Consider the following 22,019-nt stretch of genomic DNA (forward strand, 5'->3'; position numbering starts at 1 on the left):
GTCAAAATAAGTAATGGAGAACACAATTAGACTATTTACGGTCTCAAAAATCCACATGACCTAAAATTGATTCAATCGAACCTGTTTAGGTTCATCAGTAGATTTTGTCTGAAACTTACTCATAGATTTAGATAGGTAGTCTGATTAAATTCATTTTAGATTCTGTGAATTTATGAGACTGCAAGGAATCCAATGATACCTTTCATTGTTTATTTCTATTTCTTCGAAAGTATTAAAATATTATTGAAAGAATCAACTTTAAATTCTAATATGATAAGATATGAACATATCAAACCTAATATGAACCATAGTACTTATGGATGCATGCAAAAAGAGAGAGAAAAGAGAAGAAAATTAACATGTATAAGCAAAGGAAGGAAAAAAAAATCATTTGACAAAAAGAGTAGAATAAAAAAAACACAATTAGTATGACCTTTAAAAAAAAATCGTCAAAATAAAGGGTACCTTTTAGTCAATTCGGAAATCTACGTCCACCCTGATACATTGCACTTTATTCTCATTTATTATACAATTAAATCAGTTCAGTGGACTGATGCAAAAAGACAAGGTCTCACCCGTGATGCTTTATTTCTCTACAGTTAAATTATACACAATCACCACACTCATTTTTATTCTTCGTTGCAGTTGCCCATCCTGCGCCACTCCTAAGTATTTTCGGACAGACGAACTTCTTCTTCTTCTTCTTTTTTTTTTTTTGGTTGTTGTTGTTGTGGTTGCATCCCACGCACAGGACATCTTAAACTTCTGCCCTATCGATTATTTAAGACCGTGGGGTAGGAGTGGATATGGCTTTGCAGCTTGCGTGTTGAGGGTGGGAATGGCAGCTCTTGGGATGGCAGTCGTCAAGAATCCTGATGATGCTACAGAAGTGAACAGAGGCAGTGGAATTTGGCGTTGCATCTGCCAAGTCCAGTTTGGGAGAGATTGCAATCCCCCCATTGGCCTCTTTTCTCTTGTTCTTTCCTGCATTTCGCAGACAGCATCCAAAGACCAAGTATACAAGAATTACATCAATTTCAGTGTCAAGACAACCATGGCCACCATAATAGAGAAAAACAGAAAGAACCCGTACAGCATTACCTCAGTGCTGGAATAGAAAGCAAGATTTTGATCCGTCCAAGAATGCAAAGTCTCAGAGGGCATATGGATATGAGTGGGTTCCAGATGAGCATGATTGTTCTGTAGAGAAAAGAGGATTGATGCCGATCAACATATAAATGGTAGCTATTTTAGCTTACAGTTAAACTTTTCTCATAGAAAAGAGCATGCTATTTGCTCAGCATTAATTTTTGTCATTTGCAATAACTTAAAATATTAAGTTAATGCTGAGCATGCTATAGACTCTGACATGAGAAGCAACATGACAAATTAGTGTATATACCTTTTTAGCAGAAGAGGCATTAAATGGAGCATTATGGAACAGGAAATTTTGCTGATTTTGATCCCTCTTTGGGTTGTGTATAGAAGAAGGTTGAGAAATTCTCAAGTTCAAATCCACTTTAGGGCCTGAGAGGATGACAAAACCACCCAAGGGATATATAAGCTACAATACTAAACCCCTTGTATTTGTGAGGGGGGGAAAAATAGTCTACAGTTGTGGACTACACCTTCAATGTCAGCCTCACTGAAAAGATCTCCCTTATATGCACTCAAGTCAAAATTGGTCACAGCTTCCCTACCATTGCATTTTATAGCCGCCATGTCGTATGCCCTAATGTCGAAGAACAAAAAAGAAACAAAAAAAAGAAGAATGTTGTTAAAGGAATGTATGCCAAGTCATGTGTAAGACCAAGAATATTATTGTGAAGAATGAAGAAATTTCATCCTCAGTTAGACCTTGCAGCTTCTATTTCATTGTCAAATAGCCCAAGATATATGTACCTGCACGACCAAGAATTGTGTTTCAAACTATGGGTTTCAATTTTTACTTCTCGAGAAAGATTATCATACAAAATGTATATAGTATATTTATCATTACAACTTACAGTTGACCAAAAACATGTAATAAAAAATCTTAAGATTCAGTATTTGTTGCTGGAAAGATTAGTGGTGTTGATCCAACAACAAGGTCTGGTCAGCTCGACGATGAGTCGAGAACTTGAACTAGTGGAGTTCGGTATAACGTGTACCTTGTCCCATTTTTAATCTCGACCTTTTTCAGTTATCGAGATATTCCTTCGGGTAATAAATGTTGTTGGACCTCGTGGTTGTTTTGATGTGATCAACCAAGTTTAGGTTAGGTCCTGTTTGTCTGATCCCTGTGTCTAAGTGTGCAGGAGATTAGAAGCGCAGAAAGTCGAGCGGAAGACGCAGCTGGCGAAAAGGATGGCACGGGAAGGGAGCCGACGGGCTCGGTGCGTCCGAAGGACGAGAGAGCTACAGAAGAGTACACCGGTGGACGAAAAGAACGTGTGCAGGGTTCGAGGGACGTAAAGCTGGGACGGAAGACTGCTCGAAGAGAAGGCCGGGAACTGGGTTCGGTTGAGCCCTATTCTGGATGACCGAAATCACCCAAGTGAGCAGAACCAGAACAAGTCAACCGAAACGTTGACTTGACAAGTGTTCGGTCGACCGAACGTCCTTATCGGTCAACCGAACCCCTATCATCAGAAAGCCAGCTGTTGGTGACACGTCAGAAGCCACAACAAGCAGCCAGCCGTAGGTGAAGTGATCGGTCGACCAAACCTTCTGATCGGTCGACCGAACCGAAGATAATCAGAGACTTGGTCGAGCGATTTGATCGGGTCAGATAGAGTAGAGACCGTTGGTTGATCGGTCGACCGAACCTAAGCTCGATCCACAGAGCCTGCATCCAGACGGAAAGCTGGGAAAGTTCATCAGGTTCGGTCGACCGAACTTGGGGATTGGTCGACCGATCCCTCTCGAGTCAAATCCTGATCCCGAAGATCATGTGATCTGGATAAGTGTTGGAACCCCTATATAAAGGGGTCTCGAACAGCTATTTGAGACCACGAAAAGAAACTCTGTACTTTCATTCTTAGCAACTTCTGTGCTCTTAAAGTGTAAAAGGCTTCTCCGCCTTCAAAGAAGGAGATGTTTCTAGTGCGCTTTCCAACCGCCTTGGATTAACAACCGTCTTGGTTGTAACCAAGTCAAATAGCTGAGTCGTCTCTCTTTTTGTTTCTGTTATTTAATTTATAATACTCTTGTTGCTTTTATTTTGAGTTAAAGTTCTTTGAGGAGGGTATACTCTTTGATTGCAGACAATTCACTCCCCTCTTTCCGGCCCCGCTGCACCAACAAGTGGTATCAGAGCCCAACAGCCTCAGAAGGACTAACCGCCGTCTGAAGCACAAAGATAAGGACAATGGCCGGCGCGAACATTCATCCCCCAAAGTTCGACGGAGACTTCGCTACATGGAAGCGAAAAATGGAGGTATATTTTAAAATTGAATTTGATATACTCTTAATAATGAAATATGGATATAAAGCGCCAAAAGACAAAGAAGAGTACAACTCGACGAAGAAGGAACAAGCAGACTTCGTCGCCAACGGAAAGGCTGAGTTCCACCTGCTCAACGTTCTGCCGCCTCATGTGGTAAGTCGGATAGGAAGCTACGACTCCGCGAAAGACCTCTGTGAAAAATTCCTGGAGCTTCACGAAGGTACCTCCAAAGCGAAGCTTGCAAGACGCGACATCCTCCGGACTTAGCTTACGAACCTCCGGATGGAAAATGGCGAGAAGATAGCGCAACTCCAAACAAGGATTAAGGAGCTAATAACTCAACTAAGCAACCTTGGAGAAGAAGTAACGAACCGGGACTCGATCCGGTACGCACTCAACGCCTTCCCCAGAACTCCAGAATGGACATCCTTAGTAAATGCATACTACATCTCTAAGGACTTCGAGGTAAGTACTTTAGAAAATTTATTTTCTACTTTTGAACTTCACGAATCTCGAGTTGTAGAGCCCAATGGAGTAGAGAAGACTAGTTAGAACATTACATTAAAGGCAAGAATAAACGGTTCTGACTCCGAAGCCTCGATCGACGAATCCGAAGCGGCTCTATTGGTAAGAAGTTTCAATAAATTTTTTAATACTAATAAATTTAGATCGCAGACAAAGAGGCTTCAGCAAAATAAAAGGGCGATTTGTTGCTACAACTGCAACGAAGAATGACACATCAAAGATGACAGCCCAAAATTGAAAAAAAAAAAGGAAAAAGGAAAAGAAAAGCGATAATCTTCCTCCAAACAGAAGAACCTGAAGGCCACATGGTCAGACTCATCCTCCGAATCAGACGTCGAAAAAGTTCGGGGCTAGCGCTAATGGCTAACCATCAACTGGAAGAAGAGTCGAGCTCAGAATGAGCATAGATGGAGGGGGAGGAACATCAGAAGAAGAAAGCTACGATGAAGAGGGAGCTACGGAAATACAGGTAAGTGAGGTACGTAATCTAACTCCCAAGCAGTCTTTTAAGTTTATTAAATCTCTTTCTAAAGATTTACTTAAATTAGAAAATGAGAACGTTGATTTAAGTAAATTGCTAGATAATTTAAAATCAGAAAATGATCATTTAAAAATGCAAATTGAAAAGTTGAAATCTGCTGCATGTTCAAATGTTTTTCAAAAATCTAAATTAAGCATTTTTGGTAAATTAAACTGGTATATTAGAAAGCATCAAGGTCAACTTAGGAAAATTCCTAAAACTTATGCACCCCCATATTTTTTATTAATCCTGTAGGAAGGAACCTCTATTAGGTTCCAAAATCTGTGCTAAATTAAAATTGTCATTAAAGCTGTTAGAAAAGAGATTAAATGTTTAAAATTTCTTTATAAAGCTTTGTCTAAGGAAGTGATTGTTGCTCCAACAACCAAGAAGGCCTAGTGCCTCACCACGACCTGGAAGCCGAAATATCGAAATAAAATGTTTAATTTCTGACAAAACCATTAAAATTTAAATTATATAATGCTTTGAAAAGTTTTTAAACATTGCCTTGGAAAATTTTTTTTTTTACTTAGAAAATTTCTTTTCCCCGTTTTTGCTATGATCAAAGGGGGAGGGTTAAGTAACAAGTTTAGGGAGAGTCAGGAAAATTAAATTTTTTTAGTTATAATTTTTTTAATTTTTGTGCTTAAAATGTTAGTTTAGTAATTTTTAAAATTACTATTTGTTTGTTTTTATCCTAACTTAAACTTGGGTTGATGCACATCAAAATGAGGAAGATTGTTGGACCCCGTGGTTGTTTTGATGTGATCAACCAAGTTTAGGTTAGGTCATGTTTGTTTGATCCCTGTGTCTAAGTGTGCAGGAGCTTAGGAGCACAGGAAGTTGAGCGGAAGACGCAGCTGGCGAGAAGGGCGACACGGGAAGGGAGCTGACGGGCTCGGTGGGCGAGAAGAACGTGCATGGCGTTCGAGGGACGTAAAGCCGGGACGGAAGACTGCTCGAAGAGAAGGTCGGGAACTGGGTTCGGGTGAGCCCTATTCCGGATGGCCAAAATCACCCAAGTGAGCAGAACCAGAGCAAGTCAACCAAGACGTTGATTTGACAAGTGTTCGGTCGACCGAACGCCCTTATCGGTCGACCAAACCCCTATCATCAGAAAGTCAGCTGTTGATGACACGTCAGAAGCCACGACAAGCAGCCAGCCATTGGTGAAGTGATCGGTTGACCGAACCTTCTGATCGGTCGACCGAATCGAAGATAATCAGACTTGGTCAAGCGATTTGATCGGGTTAGATCGAGTAGAGACCGTTGGATGATCGGTCGACCGAACACAAGGATCGGTCGACCGAACCTAAGCTCGATCCACAGAGCCTGCATCCAGACGGGAAGCTGGGAAATTTCATCAGGTTCGGTCGACCGAACCTGGGGATCGGTCGACCGATCCCTCTCGAGTCAAATCCTGATCCCGAAGATCAGGTGATCTGGATAAGTGTTGGAACCCCTATATAAAAGGGTCTCGAACAGCTATTTGAGACAACGAAAAGAAACTCTGTACTTTCATTCTTAGCAACTTCTGTGTTCTCAAAGTGTAAAAGGCTTCTCCGCCTTCAAAGAATGAGACGTTTCTAGTGCGCTTTCCAACCACCTTGGATTAACAACCGTCTCGGTTGTAACCAAGTCAAATAGCTGAGTCGTCTCTCTTTTTGTTTCTGTTATTTAATTTATAATACTCTTGTTACTTTTATTTTGAGTTAAAGTTCTTTGAGGAGGGTATACTCTTTGATTGCAGGTAATTCACCCCCTTCTTGCCGGCCCTGCTGCACCAACAAATGTATCCTTCTTGTTAGCGTTATTAGCGAGTCTTTTTTCTTTTAGACGATATTGCCCCCGCTCAGGTGTTAATGATTTATCAACAATCACCTCCTAAGATACAACGACCTACATCTCAAAATAGGAGTACTTTAAATTTCGACCCCTAACGAACTTTCGAAATCTTGAAACTCTTAAGAGAATAAAGGGAGAGAGAAGAGAGCTAGAGTAGATTTTACAATTTAAATTGGCTTAAATATTAAGTGAGTTGAGAAGGAGTGAGGTTCCTTTACAGGAATGAAAGATTACCCCCTAAGATTTCTTCTGAATGGTGAAAAAAAAAACCTAGGACTTGTCTTTTTACTTAAAATATTATCAATTATCATTAATTGATTCAATTAATTAATATTTGTCATATACATTAATTAATTAAATTAATGTTGCAACCAAAATTAATCTATTAACCTAATGTAAATAATAATTAATCAATTAATTAATATTATAGCCACCAATTAATATTTTGACGAATCAATTAACCTTTATCCATTAATCAATTAATTGACGATCAATTGATTAATTTCTATTATTTTGCAGTCAAATTTAATTCTAATTTCACTCAATAGTTTCACATGGATTGACATTTAGGTATACTCAGTTAGTATTCATGTAATCTCATCCATGAATCTAGTTTATGTGCGAGCTAAAACTTCTGTCTGATTATATTGGATCAATCTTTCTTTATTCAAATGATTTTAAATATTAATTTATCATTCACTCGAGAAATTGATTCACGTTTTAAATATGAAATAGTCATCCTATCCCTATTCAATTTACTAATTACGAAAATCAATTTTCCAATAATAATATGTAATATGCAAGAGCAAGCACTCTATCCAATAAAATATATTTCCAACAAATTTTTTTTGGTCTCAAACTCAGTTGGTAAGTGCATGGGATAATGACTGTAGTAGTCGTGGAGCCTCCATGGGTCTCTGCCCATGCACTTGCCAATTTAAATTCCCGCCGAACTCCCTCTCAATGACATGGGGCCGTCATGAGGGGGCCGCTAACGTGGCGGTACCACGTTTTCATTAAAAGATATTTTTAAAAATAAGCAAAAAATAAACACAGATTGAGTTTCTTACTTTTTTCCTAGCAAGTGCCCCATGCGAGCTTCCCATCGACCGCACTTGTGAAGAGTCACCCCTCTATATTTGGAGCTTCCCCTTGAAAATCCATTGCTTCGTCTCCGAAGTACGTGCACGAATTCTTCTTTTGTCAAATTTCTCATCTAACAAGATAGAAAGGAGTTTATCAGTTTTACTTATCCATCTATAAGAACTATTAAATGTTACATTGCCACGACATATTATTACTTGTTTCATATCCTCCTCGTAGTCAGTGGGAGTAAAATTAATATCAGCATCAACTCCCCTGAACTTGATGGCAGCACGATCATATGCTCTGAAATTATAATCTCAGAACACTTAGATTACTGAAACTTGGAAAAGAAAACAATCATTCTGATAATCATCATGACAAGACCAACCTTGCAGCCGCATGATCAGTGTCAAAACCTCCTATTAGTATCATATCCAACAAGAATAAAGACTGTGAGAGAATTTCTACCATAACAATTGCCAAAATTCAAGGAAAATAAAATGGTTCATGAAGTTCTTACCCAGATACACCTGCTTTCCACAATCCCTGATGATTAGATAGTTCGAGTTTATTGATTGCAAGAATACAGAAAGGCAAAGAGATTCGAGGCACAAGATGCTGACCAGATATGAGATTCCCATCTTCCTGTCCTGCGGTAGAACGTGACTCCCCTGTACTGAGAGCTCCTTGATCGAGGCCCTCTCCTAATCTTCTTCACCTGTTGTTGGTTTGGCTGTAGCTGCGGCAGTGGCTGTGGCGGCTGCGGTTGTGGCAGCCCTGGCCGTTGATGCTGCTGCCAGGATTGAGGACGAAAGCCACCTACCTGTGACAAAACATTCTCCTGGTAGAAGTTAAGCTTCATCCACTGCGGCCTTGATGATGATGGCAAGGAAGGTGCCACAACTACTGCCGGTTCCGGTGGAAACAGCTGCCAGGTAACTAAGCCGGATTCCTGTGAAAGTTCGTTCCTATCCTCGTCTATCTCCACATGGTTCTCGCCTTCGCCCGATGAAGAGCTCTTCCAAGTGCCAAATTTCGGCACGGTGGAGCACGAGTCCTCGTAGGCCGCTGCATCGGCAGAAGCGGCAGCGTTAACGACGGATGATTCAGAGATTACCGAGGCAACCACCAGCGCGCCGCCGCTGACTTCAGAAAATGCCTTGTCTTCAACAGCCGTCGGCTCGCCCACAGACTCCACATTGAGGTCCAACATTTCTTTTCTTTCCAACTGAAAAAGCTTCAACCTTTATTACCTAAATCAACCCAATGGTTTCTCCCCAGCTACTCGTCTGCACTCCGAATCTAGTTCTTGGTTATTTTCGGAAGAAGAGTCAAAACAAGGATAGGTAGAAGCAGGACAAGGCGGAATCGTTCTTACGGAACGTCTATTTCAGACCTCAATGATCATGTCACAAACAGTACTGAATATGCCCTAAAGCAATGAATAAAAAAAGAAATAGAAATGAACTATAGAACTGCCTAAACTCCAAATCCAATCGTTCAGGAGAGCTAGCAATCAACACGAAGACTTAACAAAGACACAAAGAGACTGAAGGAATAGAACTCACCCAAAACGGGGACGAGAGAGGCGAATGAGCCCAACGGAGTAACGAACGCGTAATCGAAAAGGCCGACAGTGACGGAGCTAGAGATGGCCGGCGACCATCGGTGGCAGCGGAAGGAGCCACGAACAATAAGCGATATATTCTTGTCAAAGAGGACAATAACCGATATATAGAGGCGGAGGCGGAGGCGGCCGCAATAACACGGTGTGCGTACCGACAGCGAAGGCGGTATCCCGATTTCGCTGGTGTCCGGGCGCGCAAGAGAAGACATCGGCCCGGTGAGAAATCGTGACCGTCAGACTAGATCGGGCGGATGGTAAGACGTTACGTGGCAAAAGATTAATTAATTAGTTGCTGCCTCGGAGGAACGAAAGGATAAGAGCCGTACACGTTCCATGGCCAATTTTTCTGATGCATGACCAAATCGACTACTCTGATTCTCTGTACCCGACTTTTACCGGTCGTGTGGTTCGGGATATCGCAGAGGGATGAACAAGGGTCCCACGAGTTGCTCTCAGACTGGTCAAAGTGGGTAAGGGATATGGCGGCAAATACAATTTTAAAGGTGGGTTAAAACGGTAAGAGATGGTCCCCTGATTCCAAAAATATCAACAAACGGATATAATATTTTAAAGAAATTTATCAAATCACCCCTTTTATTTTTCAATTTTGCTCATCATGCCTTATCGACCCTTCAAACTCTCTAAAAAGAAATAAATCATAATAAACATTTACAACGATCCTTTATGAAAAAGTTAAGATATCTGATAAAATATTTTACATCCGCTAAATATGTTAAAATAATTATCCATATAAATACCACCAACCTTCGCGCCTTTTTTCTCTTTGTAATAATGAGCCTAAGGCTTTAAATGAACTAACATTCAGTAATAAATTTATTTATATATTTATTCAATATATATAATTAATTAAATAATATATTAGACTAAATACTATATGTTCAATTCGTAAAAGATTATAAATAATATTTATATATAATATTTACTAATAAAATTTATAAATTCTTATTAAACTTAAAAATAAACAAAGAAGCTCATAAATAAATTTGTAATATTAAATTTATTTTAAAAGTTCATTAAAATAACTTAATTATTCATTTTGATTCAAAATATTGTGTTCGATTTTTTCCATCCCACAGGGTGATTTGGTAAACACGGAGAAAAGCAAGTACTGTTGACAAAAATATAAAAATAAAGGGTGCGATCCGTTAAATTGTCAACAATTTCCAAAACGGGTTACTAAAATCAAAATCTAGGTGGTGGTGCTCCATAAGAGTGATGATGATAATGATAAATGATAATTATACTCATCTCCTACCAACTATATCATTATCGTAATAATCAAACCTCTGATCTATTTAGTCATTTATTTATTATTTTGACAATAACGTATCACCAACCAATTACTAAAGAAATTCACCAAAAAGAAAAGAAAAAACCTTTCCAAACATTCTTCTAATTAAAAATTGGAAACATAAAATTGACTAAATGCCAGTCCTACCAAAAAGGGTAAAAAAATGTACCCTTAATTTCCTGAAATGGCAAGGATCTTCTCTCGCGCTTGCCTTAAAAGGCGTCCGCACAACGGCGAGTAAATAAATACGATGTTTAGGAAAGGAGGAGGCCGCACGTCAAATTGAAATAATGAAGGCACGTGAGGCATCATGTGCGGAAGAATTTAGTCAAACACACAATGGGTCCAAGTCTAATGAATATAGGCCACGTGTTTATTTTTTATTATTATTATTTTTAAATGTATTTACACCTATTTTCGCCCTACGGGCAATTGGAGTAGCGTGGTCCGACCGAGGTCTCATTTATAAATTCGACATTTATAAATTTAGGTAACAAAAATATATTTTTTAAATGAGTAAATTGTCATACATTAATTTTTCATTTAAATGAGAAATTAATGTCCGGAATGAAGAACTAATTTTGGTTTGATCAAATAAAAGCATTTATTGACATAAATGTTAACTGGAATGTATATAATTAGGCAGAGAGTCTGAACCACAACAATAATAATTAAATTTATATTCTATCAAATGGGATTAATTATATGAATTCTTTTAACCTCGTATGTTACATATCCTAGTCTTACCTTAAGTGATCAGAGAGTAAAAATATAATCATGTTATAATTGTAACTACCCCTTTATTGTATATATTTTTTTAGTTATCATTGAATATTCAATTTATACTTACTAATATTAAGGACGATCGATCCCGACTATCAAAGTAAATTGTGAAACGTTCACAGCGGATCAATCTCACGAAAATTTCCCTTTGATTGTAATGCATTATATTGTGAATTAATCATGTCTTAAAGTAAGGGAGATGGTGCGCTGACTAGGGGTGGTGACGAGGTGACTTGTATATTAATTGGAAGAAAACTTTGAACTGTGACAAGATGACTCTAAGCGAGAACCAGGGAAGGAGTCTTTGACATGAACACTTCGATGCTTAAATTAGAATAGTAGCCGAGTGAAATGGAGAAAATAATAAACAATAGAACAATAATATAAATGAGTGAGTGTACAGATACGTATACATTCATACGTGAACCTAGCTAACAAAGAAGACCTTTTTTTTATACCGCCTCTCATAATCACCATATTATAAGGTGACAGAATGTCTGGTGTCAAGTATATCTGGTGGTGGAGTATGTACGACAACCTTCTATAGGTGGAGGAAGACTCCATTAATATTGCATGCATGTGTCAAAGTGTTGTTTCCGGTAAATTCCGGAGTATGCAAACTGATCGTCGAGGCTAGTGTTCGACACTATCTCCGTAAACGATATTGCTCCGCTACGGTGCTTAACGGATTGTTGCAATTCGTTCCCAAGATACAACGACGACAATCGTCTCGGAATCGTAGCACTCCGACTTCCGAGACCAGCGAACCTTCTCGTAGGCTTCTTGGACTCTTGAATGCACAAGATGAGTGAGTGAATACTTGAGGAAGAGAAGATTAAGTTGAGTAATTTGATTCCAATCTGGAGGGTTCTATTTATACAGAAGGAAGAGGCTTTAGGGAGGGGTGTGACCTTTGGGTGGATTAATCTGGGCCGTCCGGACTGAAGAGTTATAACCCTTCACATAGCCCCTTTAATCTCATCCATCAGATCTAAGAGTTGTGACCCTCAGATCTATCAGCCATCGGATCTGGATCCATTGATCCGATGCTTCAGATCATGTCTCATCCCAAGCCGTCAGATCGTGACTCATTGTGATCCAACGCTCTAGATCGCATCACAAGCGATCCACCATACTTCTTTGATCAACGTTGATCAACGGCTGCCATCCGTTCGCCCAACCAACTGTCCAGTCATCTCCCTTTGCCCACGAGGATGCCACATAGGCACTGCCATGTCAGGTACTAGCCTGACACGTCACCCGAGTGCCATGTAGGCACTGCAATGTCACCTGGAGCATAAATTTAAGCTCCTCAATGCTCCTCGCCTACAAAGCGCCCAAAGCGCCCATTGCGCCCATTGCACGTGGCGGGTGACGGGCTCACAGGTGCGAGCACCTGCTCGCCCCTGAGCAGAGAGTACCTGGTACTTTTCTGAGTTAACTCCAATAACTCAACATCATTAATAAGTAAGGAATGCACATCGGAAATTTCCGATGTGGGACTATTCTCCCTTGCATTTCCTTAATGAATAACCAACGTTATTTTGGGCCGACTTTGAACATTAATTTCTCATTCACCCTTAATCGGTTTTGAGCAAATTAATAGTCTAAATCTATCTACGCGAAACGTAGATTTCATTTTTGAAGTCAATTACGACTTTCAACAATTGATGGCTTCCGATTTTTCCTCCTCAAAATCGTATTGGTCCATTTAGGCCCCAATATCCAACAATCCCCCACATGAATGGAAATTAATGTAATGCGTGTATGCATGCTGACACTTTACAAGAGTCCAATCGATAAGTCACTGCATCGGGAGAGGTAGCTTGTGGCTTTGAACCTTCCGTAGTGGAATGCTATCGAGTATACTAAGCTGCGCAGTGAACGTGATCAGCTGTTTTTGTATACTAAGACAATAACACCCACACAGAGACCTATCTCACCTACTTTAGGTTCTCATGGTTGGTTCCGTTTTGGCCATGGACACCATCTTGGATTCATGAGTGTTTCATTGAAGCGGCCTGTCTTCACACTCACATAGGTGACACTTCTATCAAGAGTATCCTACCATACTCCACCTTATAAGGTATAGAAGTCACTAAAAGCATAAGCTTAACCTCACTACATGAGGTAGGACAGCACAAATTCATCCTAGGATTGGGATAGAGATAAACTATCTCCTGTGCTGAACCACAACTTCTGAAACTTTGTTGTCCCATTGAACCAAGATCTTGGGATCTCCAGTCAACAAGGTTGGGTTTTCCACTTCAGTCGTTTTCAGTTGTAGATTTTTAATCTCATTCCTCTTGATGAGCAGTATACTTGATCTCGACTCAACCCCTTCGTTAGAGGATCTGCCAAATTATCTTTGGACTTAACATAGTCGATTGCAATCACTCCATTCGAGATCAACTGCCTAATGGTATTATGTCTACGACGTATATGTCGTGACTTCCCATTATACATATTACTCTGTGCCCTTCCAATCGCCGATTGACTATCACAGTGGATTAGTACGGCAGGCACAGGTTTCATCCAGCTCGGAATATCTTCCAAGAAATTCCGCAGCCATTCAGCTTCCTCAGCTGCTTTGTCTAGTGCTATAAACTCGGATTCCATAGTTGACCGAGCAATGCAAGTCTGCTTAGTGGATTTCCAAGATACTGCTCCCCCACCGATCGTGAATACATATCCACTAGTGGATTTGGAGTCTTTTGTATCTGATATCCAATTAGCATCACAATATCCCTCCAACACAGCGGGATATTTTCCATAATGTAATCCATAGTTCATAGTATATTTCAAATATCTAAGAACTCGCATCAATGCCTTCCGATGGGCGTCGTTTGGATTACTGGTGAAATGACTCAGCTTGTTGACCGTACAGGCAATATCCGGACGTGTGCAGTTTGTAAGATACATCAAACTGCCTATTATCCGAGAGTATTCCAACTGCGATATGGTCTCACCATGGTTTTTCACTAAGTGTTGACTTAGATCCATAGGTGTTTTTACAGTAGAAAGATCGTACGCATTGAATCTTTTCAATACTGATTCTACATAATGGGATTGTGTTAGAACTATCCCCTCTGATGTCCTGAGAATTTTAATTCCCAATATAACATCTGCTTGACCCATATCTTTCATATCGAAATTTTTTGTCAACATTTTCTTTGTAGTCATGATTACATCATGATTACTGCCCATTATTAGCATGTCGTCTACGTACAGACAGACGATTATATAGCCTTTGGGTGAGTCTTTGACATAAATGCATTTGTCACATTCATTTATTCTGAATTACTTTGTCAAATTTTTCGTGCCATTGTTTAGGCGCTTGCTTAAGTCCGTATAACGACTTAACAAGTCGACACACCTTTTTCTCATTTCTTGGAGCTATGAACCCTTCGGGTTGCTCCATATAAATTTCTTCTTCCAACTCACCATTTAAGAACGCAGTCTTAACATCCATTTGATGTATTTCAAGGTCATACAGTGCTGCAATGGCTATTAGCACTCGAATGGACGTAATCCTTGTCACCGGTGAGTAGGTGTCGAAGTAATTAAGGCCTTCCTCTTGCTTGTACCCTTTGGCTACAAGTCTGGCCTTATACTTGTCAATTGATCCATCAGCTTTATACTTGCGTTTTAGTATCCACTTACAACCTAATGGTTTATTACCAGAAGGAAGGTCTACTAATTCCCAAGTATGATTATTCATGATAGACTCAATCTCACTATTGACAGCTTCTTTCCACATTGGAGCATCGGGACTAGAGAGAGCCTCACTTAATGTTCTTGGTTCCATTTCTGACATGAAAGTCATGTAATCTGGCGAACGATTTCTCAACTCTAGCCCGTTTGCTACGACGTGGCTCTTTGTTTTGATCGTCAATAGTTCTTTTATAACAGCTAAGTTTGGTAACGACATTCTCGTTTGAACTTCCGTTGTTATCATTTTCAACATTTCCCTTCTTATTTGGGAATACGTTTTCAAAAAATATTGCATTCCGAGATTCTATGGTTGTTCCCACATGAATATCAGGAATGTCTGATTTGTGAACTAGGAAACGATATGCACTACTATTATGGGCATATCCGACAAATACCGCATCGAACGTTTTAGGTCCGATCTTTACTTGCTTTGGTTTAGGTACTTCGACCTTTGCCAAGCACCCCCACACTTTCAGGTATTTGTACGATGGCTCGCGGCCTTTCCATAGTTCATAAGGAGTTTTATCACTTTTCTTATGAGGGATTTTGTTGAGAATGTGATTTGCCGATAATATTGCTTCCCCCCACAAGTTTTGAGGTAAGCCTGAATTTATCAACAAGGCATTCATCATCTCTTTTAGTGTCCGATTTTTACGTTCGGCAACACCGTTCGATTGAGGTGAGTAAGGTGCCGTTGTTTGATGAATAATGCCAGATTCTGAACAAAATTCATTAAACGGTGCACCATATTCTCCACCTCTATCGCTACGAATTATTTTAATTCGTTTGTCAAGTTGATTTTCAACTTCTGTTTTATAAGTTCTAAATGCCTCTAGGGCTTCGTCTTTACTTCTTAAAAGAAAGACATAACAGAACTTTGTGCAGTCATCGATAAAAGTAATAAAATACTTTTTACCTCCTCTAGTTTGCACAAATTTCAAGTCGCATATATCACTATGTATTAACTCTAGAGGAGTCGTTGACCTTTCCACCGAATGAAAAGGTAGTTTCGTCATTTTTGCTTCCACGCACACTTCACATTTGTGTGTTCCGTCAACATTGACGTTTGGTAATAAATTTAATTTGACGAGACGTTTAAGAGTATTATTATGCACATGTCCGAGTCGATCATGCCACAAATTAAAACACTCAACAACATAGCTGGAAGCATTTATTTTATTACCATCAATATTTCGGAGTACAGGCATTACAACCATTTTGAATAGACCCTTTTCTAGGTACCCCTTTCCTACGAAGATATTATTCTTCGTAAGTACAAAGTTGTCTGACTGGAACACTAGCCTAAATCCGGCCTTAACTAGTGCCACTCCAGAAACTAGGTTCTTACTGATGTCGGGAACATGGACTACATCAATGAGTGTTAGCTCCTTTCCGGACGTCATCTTCAGAACAACTTTCCCGAGTCCGACAATTGGCGGCGTCGTGGAATTACTCATATAGAGCTTCCTGCCATTTATCGGAGTATACTTGGAGAACATCGCCTTATCGGAACAGATATGACGAGTTGCTCCAGTATCAATGAACCACTGCTTCAGGTTGGTATCCACCAAGTTGGCTTCAAATACAACCGCAGTGAGATCCAAGTCCTCAAGAGAGGTTGCGACGTGGTTCGCAGCATCCTTTGGCCCCTTGGTTGGCTTCTTCGGGCGTCTGCAGTCCTTGGACAGGTGTCCTGCCTTTCCACAGTTGTAGCAGGATCCCTTGAACTTCTTCGCTTGTGCCTTCTTCTTGAACTGTTTCGGCTTTTTAGCGTTCGGCTCGACCAGGTTGGACATATCGTCTATAGTCCGCTTGGTTCCTCTGCAATCGGATAACTTTCGATTATCCTCCTCTATTCGTAGCCTCAGGATCAGGTCTTGCAGCCCTATCTCCTTTTGCTTGTGCTTTAGGTAATTCTTGAAATCCTTCCATGACGGAGGGAGCTTCTCAATTACCGCAGCAACTGCGAATGACTCGTTCAGCTTCATTCCTTCGGCGTCCAGATCATGCAGTATTAATTGCATATCTTGGACTTGAGATGAGACGCTCTTTGAGTCCACCATCTTGAAATCCAGAAACCGGCCGACGATGAATTTCTTCAGTCCGGCATTTTCGGTCTTGTATTTCTTCTCAAGCGATTCCCACAAAGATTTCGCTGTCTCCAATGAACAATACACGTTATACAACGTGTTGTCCAAGGCGTTGAGAATGTAGTTGCGACACAGAAAATCTCCGTGCGTCCACGTATCGCAAGCAACCTTGCTTCACGTAAAAACCGTACAAGGTTTAGCGTTGTTAAGTAGAACAGCATCTTCTGCTGCCATCTTTTGAAGTCGGCTCCGGTGAATTTCTCCGGCTTTTCTCCGTGCGGAATGGATGTCGGAACGGCGGTCGGAACGGCCGTCGGAACAGCGGTCGGAATGGCGGTTGGAACGTCGTTGGTAGCCATATCAGTTTGTACGGAATATCGTTTACGACTGTTGTTTCCGGTAAATTCCGGAGTATGCAAACTGATCGTCGAGGCTAGTGTTCGACACTATCTCCGTAAACGATATTGCTCCGCTACGGTGCTTAACGGATTGTTGCAATTCGTTCCCAAGATACAACGACGACAATCGTCTCGGAATCGTAGCACTCCGACTTCCGAGACCAGCGAACCTTCTCGTAGGCTTCTTGGACTCTTGAATGCACAAGATGAGTGAGTGAATACTTGAGGAAGAGAAGATTAAGTTGAGTAATTTGATTCCAATCTGGAGGGTTCTATTTATACAGAAGGAAGAGGCTTTAGGGAGGGGTGTGACCTTTGGGTGGATTAATCTGGGCCGTCCGGACTGAAGAGTTATAACCCTTCACATAGCCCCTTTAATCTCATCCATCAGATCTAAGAGTTGTGACCCTCAGATCTATCAGCCATCGGATCTGGATCCATTGATCTGATGCTTCAGATCATGTCTCATCCCAAGTCGTCAGATCGTGACTCATTGTGATCCAACGCTCTAGATCGCATCACAAGCGATCCACCATACTTCTTTGATCAACGTTGATCAACGGTTGCCATCCGTTCGCCCAACCAACTGTCCAGTCATCTCTCTTTGCCCACGAGGATGCCACATAGGCACTGCCATGTCAGGTACTAGCCTGACACGTCACCCGAGTGCCATGTAGGCACTGCAATGTCACCTGGAGCATAAATTTAAGCTCCTCAATGCGAAGTGCGAAGTGCAAAGTGCGCCTACAAAGCGCCCATTGCGCACGTAGCGGGTGGCGGGCTCACAGGTGCGAGCACCTGCTCGCCCCTGAGCAGAGAGTACCTGGTACTTTTCTGAGTTAACTCCAATAACTCAACATCATTAATAAGTAAGGAATGCACATCGGAAATTTCCGATGTGAGACTATTCTCCCTTGCATTTCCTTAATGAATAACCAACGTTATTTTGGGCCGACTTTGAACATTAATTTCTCATTCACCCTTAATCGGTTTTAAGCAAATTAATAGTCTAAATCTATCTACGCGAAACGTAGATTTCAATTTTGAAGTCAATTACGACTTTCAACAATTGATGGCTTCCGATTTTTCCTCCTCAAAATCGTATTGGTCCATTTAGGCCCCAATATCCAACACAAAGTAACGACATATTTCCTAACGGATTATTACGATTCACTGATAATACTATCTCCTAGAAAGAGTCTGACGAGCTTTGGGTCGACTGGCTATAGACTAAGAGTCATACTCATATAGGGAACTAGGTCCCAGATGTCCGACCGATGCTGGGGCTGGGTGGATATATGCTGAGGGTCTTGTACTTGGAGAAGTGGGGAGCTAAGCCTCTGAGGTCCGACCGATCGTAGTCGACTGGGTTTATGCTTGAAGATTCGGAATCCGCTCAGACTTTATGTCAACGGTTGATTTTGCACTCGACAGCTATACTTGTATATAAAGTTCGATCCAACCGAGTGATGTGCCTAGTGTGTCCAATCGATCTTTTGATCAAATTAGTCGGAACACTCGACGGTGACACTAGACTTATTTTGACAGAGCATCAACGCGACCGAGAATTGATCCTTTCCTGACTTTGATTACTATATTATTCAACTTTCTTGACGTCCAATCCAACTTCAAACCCCAACTTTAAAAGTCTCACCTTGATGATCTTCTTTGGGACTATAATAATGAGATAACCCGCCATTAAGTTATTAAACTATTAAATTTGTCACCTAATTATTGTGTTAAACGACTTAACGGTGTCCATCACCGGTAGGTTACATGATAATAAAATTTAAAAAAAGTTAGAATTTTAACGAAGGATCTTTAATTTTGATTGTTAATAGACAATCTTTATCTGTTGGCACTCTCTTGGTTGCTAAGGCTTTATTAGGGAATGAAAAAGGCAATGGAGTCCACTTTGGTGGTATCAGCGCTGACGGCCTGTGAATTTTTGACCAATAAACGAGCCTTTCCAACTCATGCGGATGTGGGCAATAGACTAATGTGTTCGTCCACAATGACTCAATCAATCTGTCGATCAATATTAGAATGTTCATATAAATTATTTTATCTAAATATTTTATTTTAAATTTTAGATAAGATAATTAAAAAATCTTTACATCAATTATCATATTCATTCTTTAAATTTAAATTTGATAAATAATTATTCTTTAAATTTAAAAAATAAAATTCCTTTTAATATCTCTTTCCACTCAATCTTTTTAATCTATCTCCTTCTATTAATTTCATAAATATAATAATAAAAAATAAAAGAAAAAGAACAAAATAATAAAAAATTAAGGATGATGAAAATTTTAAGATAGTTGATATAGTAGATAGTAAAAAATAATTATCTAAATTTAATAAAATGAATCATTTATTTTAAATTTTAAATATAGTAATAAAAAAATTGATATGGATGTCGTAAGATAAATTATAGATGGTAATCTTTATAATAATAAAGAGCGCATGAGAGAACATCTTTTTAGCTCAGGAGATAGCAGCAAGAGGAAAGTAGGGATGGGTCGATCCATAACAAGATGGATTTATCCATCAAAAAATCATAATCAGATGGGATGAGACCGGCCACTCCATCATCCTTACCTATTAAAATTGTTTCAATCCAATTCTATCTAAGATAGATGACAGATTAATTGATCAATACACGTATCTATCCAAAAATAAATAAGTATAATAAAAAAATTTAAATTTGAATTACTGATTAGACCAGTCAATTCAACTCACAAGCCAGTTGAATTTTAAATTTAAATTTAATTTTTTTAAAAAAAATAAATTCTCATTCCTCCAGCCAGCCAGCCACAGACTAAATCTTTTTTAAATTGATTAATAAAATTTCAATTTACAGTTCTAGGGTAGAGTAATAGTTTGGATGGATCTATCAAGTACAGTCTGCCCTTAAAAGTCACGACGAAATTTACTTTAAAAAAAAACAAAAATGGAAAAGGCTGTCCGTAGAAAAAAAATACAACTTATTTAATATTTATCTTAATAATACTCTTATTGGCTGTTGTAACAGTGCAGCTGTCAGTTTAATATTTTTAATTTAATATAATTAAAATTATTATGTATAAATTACTCTTATATTAAAATATTACTTATCAATTGAATTAAAATTACTCGAATTTAAATACAATAATTTTACCATGAATTTGATAAATTGAAAGGATTTTGATTAAATTTAAATAATTTTGATAAGTTGAACTAATTTTACTGCCAAAGATGTAAATTAAAGTGATGGAAGTTTTCTAAAACATGAATTCTAATCCTCATTAATTCAACAAAGAAGAAAATATACACAAGATCTGACATCATCGAAATCTTACCGTGGAAATTAAATTGCACAAAGTTAAGAAGATGAACCTTAATACAACGAAATAGTCATCATCTTTGTGTCATCCTTGAAATTCTGTGATCCTGGGAAGAAGTACAACGCGTGGATCTTCTGTAGAAATTTACACGGCAATACCAATGGATAGTAGGGAGATATTGAATTATACAATCATATCAGAAACATGCTCTATTTACAACATTGATAATAACAGAATGGGTTAATAGATTCTAAATTCAAATCTAATAACACAAATCTACAATAATAATTAATAGATCACTTAATAAATTTATTATGATATTAATTAGTGTGTTAGAGTATCCATAATGTGTCATCATTATAACACTCATTACTTCATCAAAAAATATGAGATCTATTATCACATACTTATTATAATAACATATCTCTTTCCTACATATTTTTTTTAATATTAATATTCATTATTTATGGGTCTCATCGTTCACTCAATTCTTTTAAAATTATATCATATTAAATAAATATATTTTAAAATATTTAAATTATTATTATTATTTTAAATAATAATTTTACTTTTTAAAAAATTTACTGTTTTTAAAATATGGTGTCTGTGGTTTTTGATTTTTAAAAATAAAAATAATTGAAAAGCCAGTAAGAGGGGAGATGCGATTGAAAAAAAAAAAGTATTTATCCAAATTGAGCACAGCTGTTTGGTCAAATACTTCAGTATTTGTCAGAATATTTCCCAAGCAATTTGATGAACTGAAATGATCGAAATTAATTTCTCAAATTTGCCTTTAAGAAAAGATAAATACTCATTGAATTAAAGAGGTCTTTAAAATTGATTTTCAAAATCAAGGTAAAACAACTTTGGTCCAAATGGATTTTTTTACTAAATAGATGAGGATGCCAGAACAGGTCCAATAAGTAGGCCAGCAGGCTATACCAATAGAAGGAACGGCTTTGTGTGTGTGTTCTTAAACAAAACTTAAATTGGCAAGTGGCTTGCCATTTTGGTGGGGATACTGTCGGCAGAAGGAAGGAGAGATACGAGGAAGAGACGTGGGTGCTGTGTGTCCATACATGGAAAGTCTTCTTGGCCAATGAAACTCCACACAGACCATTTCTTATTTCCCAACAAAATAAAAGTGTTCACTGGCTTCCTCAACTTTTTTATTGCAACATTCTATTCTCAATTTGTCCACTGAGAGTTAAATAAAAGGTTCAGTTCGACCTAGAGATGCAAGACCTCGAGGGAAAGAAGTTTGATCATATATATTTGAATTCTTCAATATTGCAATCAAATACAATGTTTCTGACTCGTAAGAATGCGAAAAGTTTAGGATAGAGTTCCATGAATCAGTAATGCA

General features: G+C 38.9%; 1 protein-coding gene across 1 annotated transcript; it reads right to left on the reverse strand.

Moving 5' to 3' along the window:
• Positions 1 to 453: 453 nt before the first annotated feature.
• Positions 454 to 9,210, reverse strand: LOC121998372 (APETALA2-like protein 3). The gene is made up of 11 exons (XM_042553279.1): positions 8,972 to 9,210; positions 8,027 to 8,631; positions 7,924 to 7,949; positions 7,792 to 7,822; positions 7,619 to 7,706; positions 7,388 to 7,533; positions 1,858 to 1,902; positions 1,629 to 1,732; positions 1,403 to 1,527; positions 1,102 to 1,200; positions 454 to 984 (listed from the first exon to the last, which is right to left on the reverse strand). The coding sequence occupies exons 2-11, from the start codon at positions 8,614 to 8,616 to the stop codon at positions 778 to 780; spliced, it is 1,461 nt and encodes a 486-aa protein (XP_042409213.1). The 5' UTR covers positions 8,617 to 8,631; positions 8,972 to 9,210; the 3' UTR covers positions 454 to 777.
• Positions 9,211 to 22,019: the final 12,809 nt, after the last annotated feature.

This window comes from Zingiber officinale, chromosome 6A (assembly GCF_018446385.1).
Source record: "Zingiber officinale cultivar Zhangliang chromosome 6A, Zo_v1.1, whole genome shotgun sequence".
NCBI classification, from domain to species: domain Eukaryota; kingdom Viridiplantae; phylum Streptophyta; class Magnoliopsida; order Zingiberales; family Zingiberaceae; genus Zingiber; species Zingiber officinale.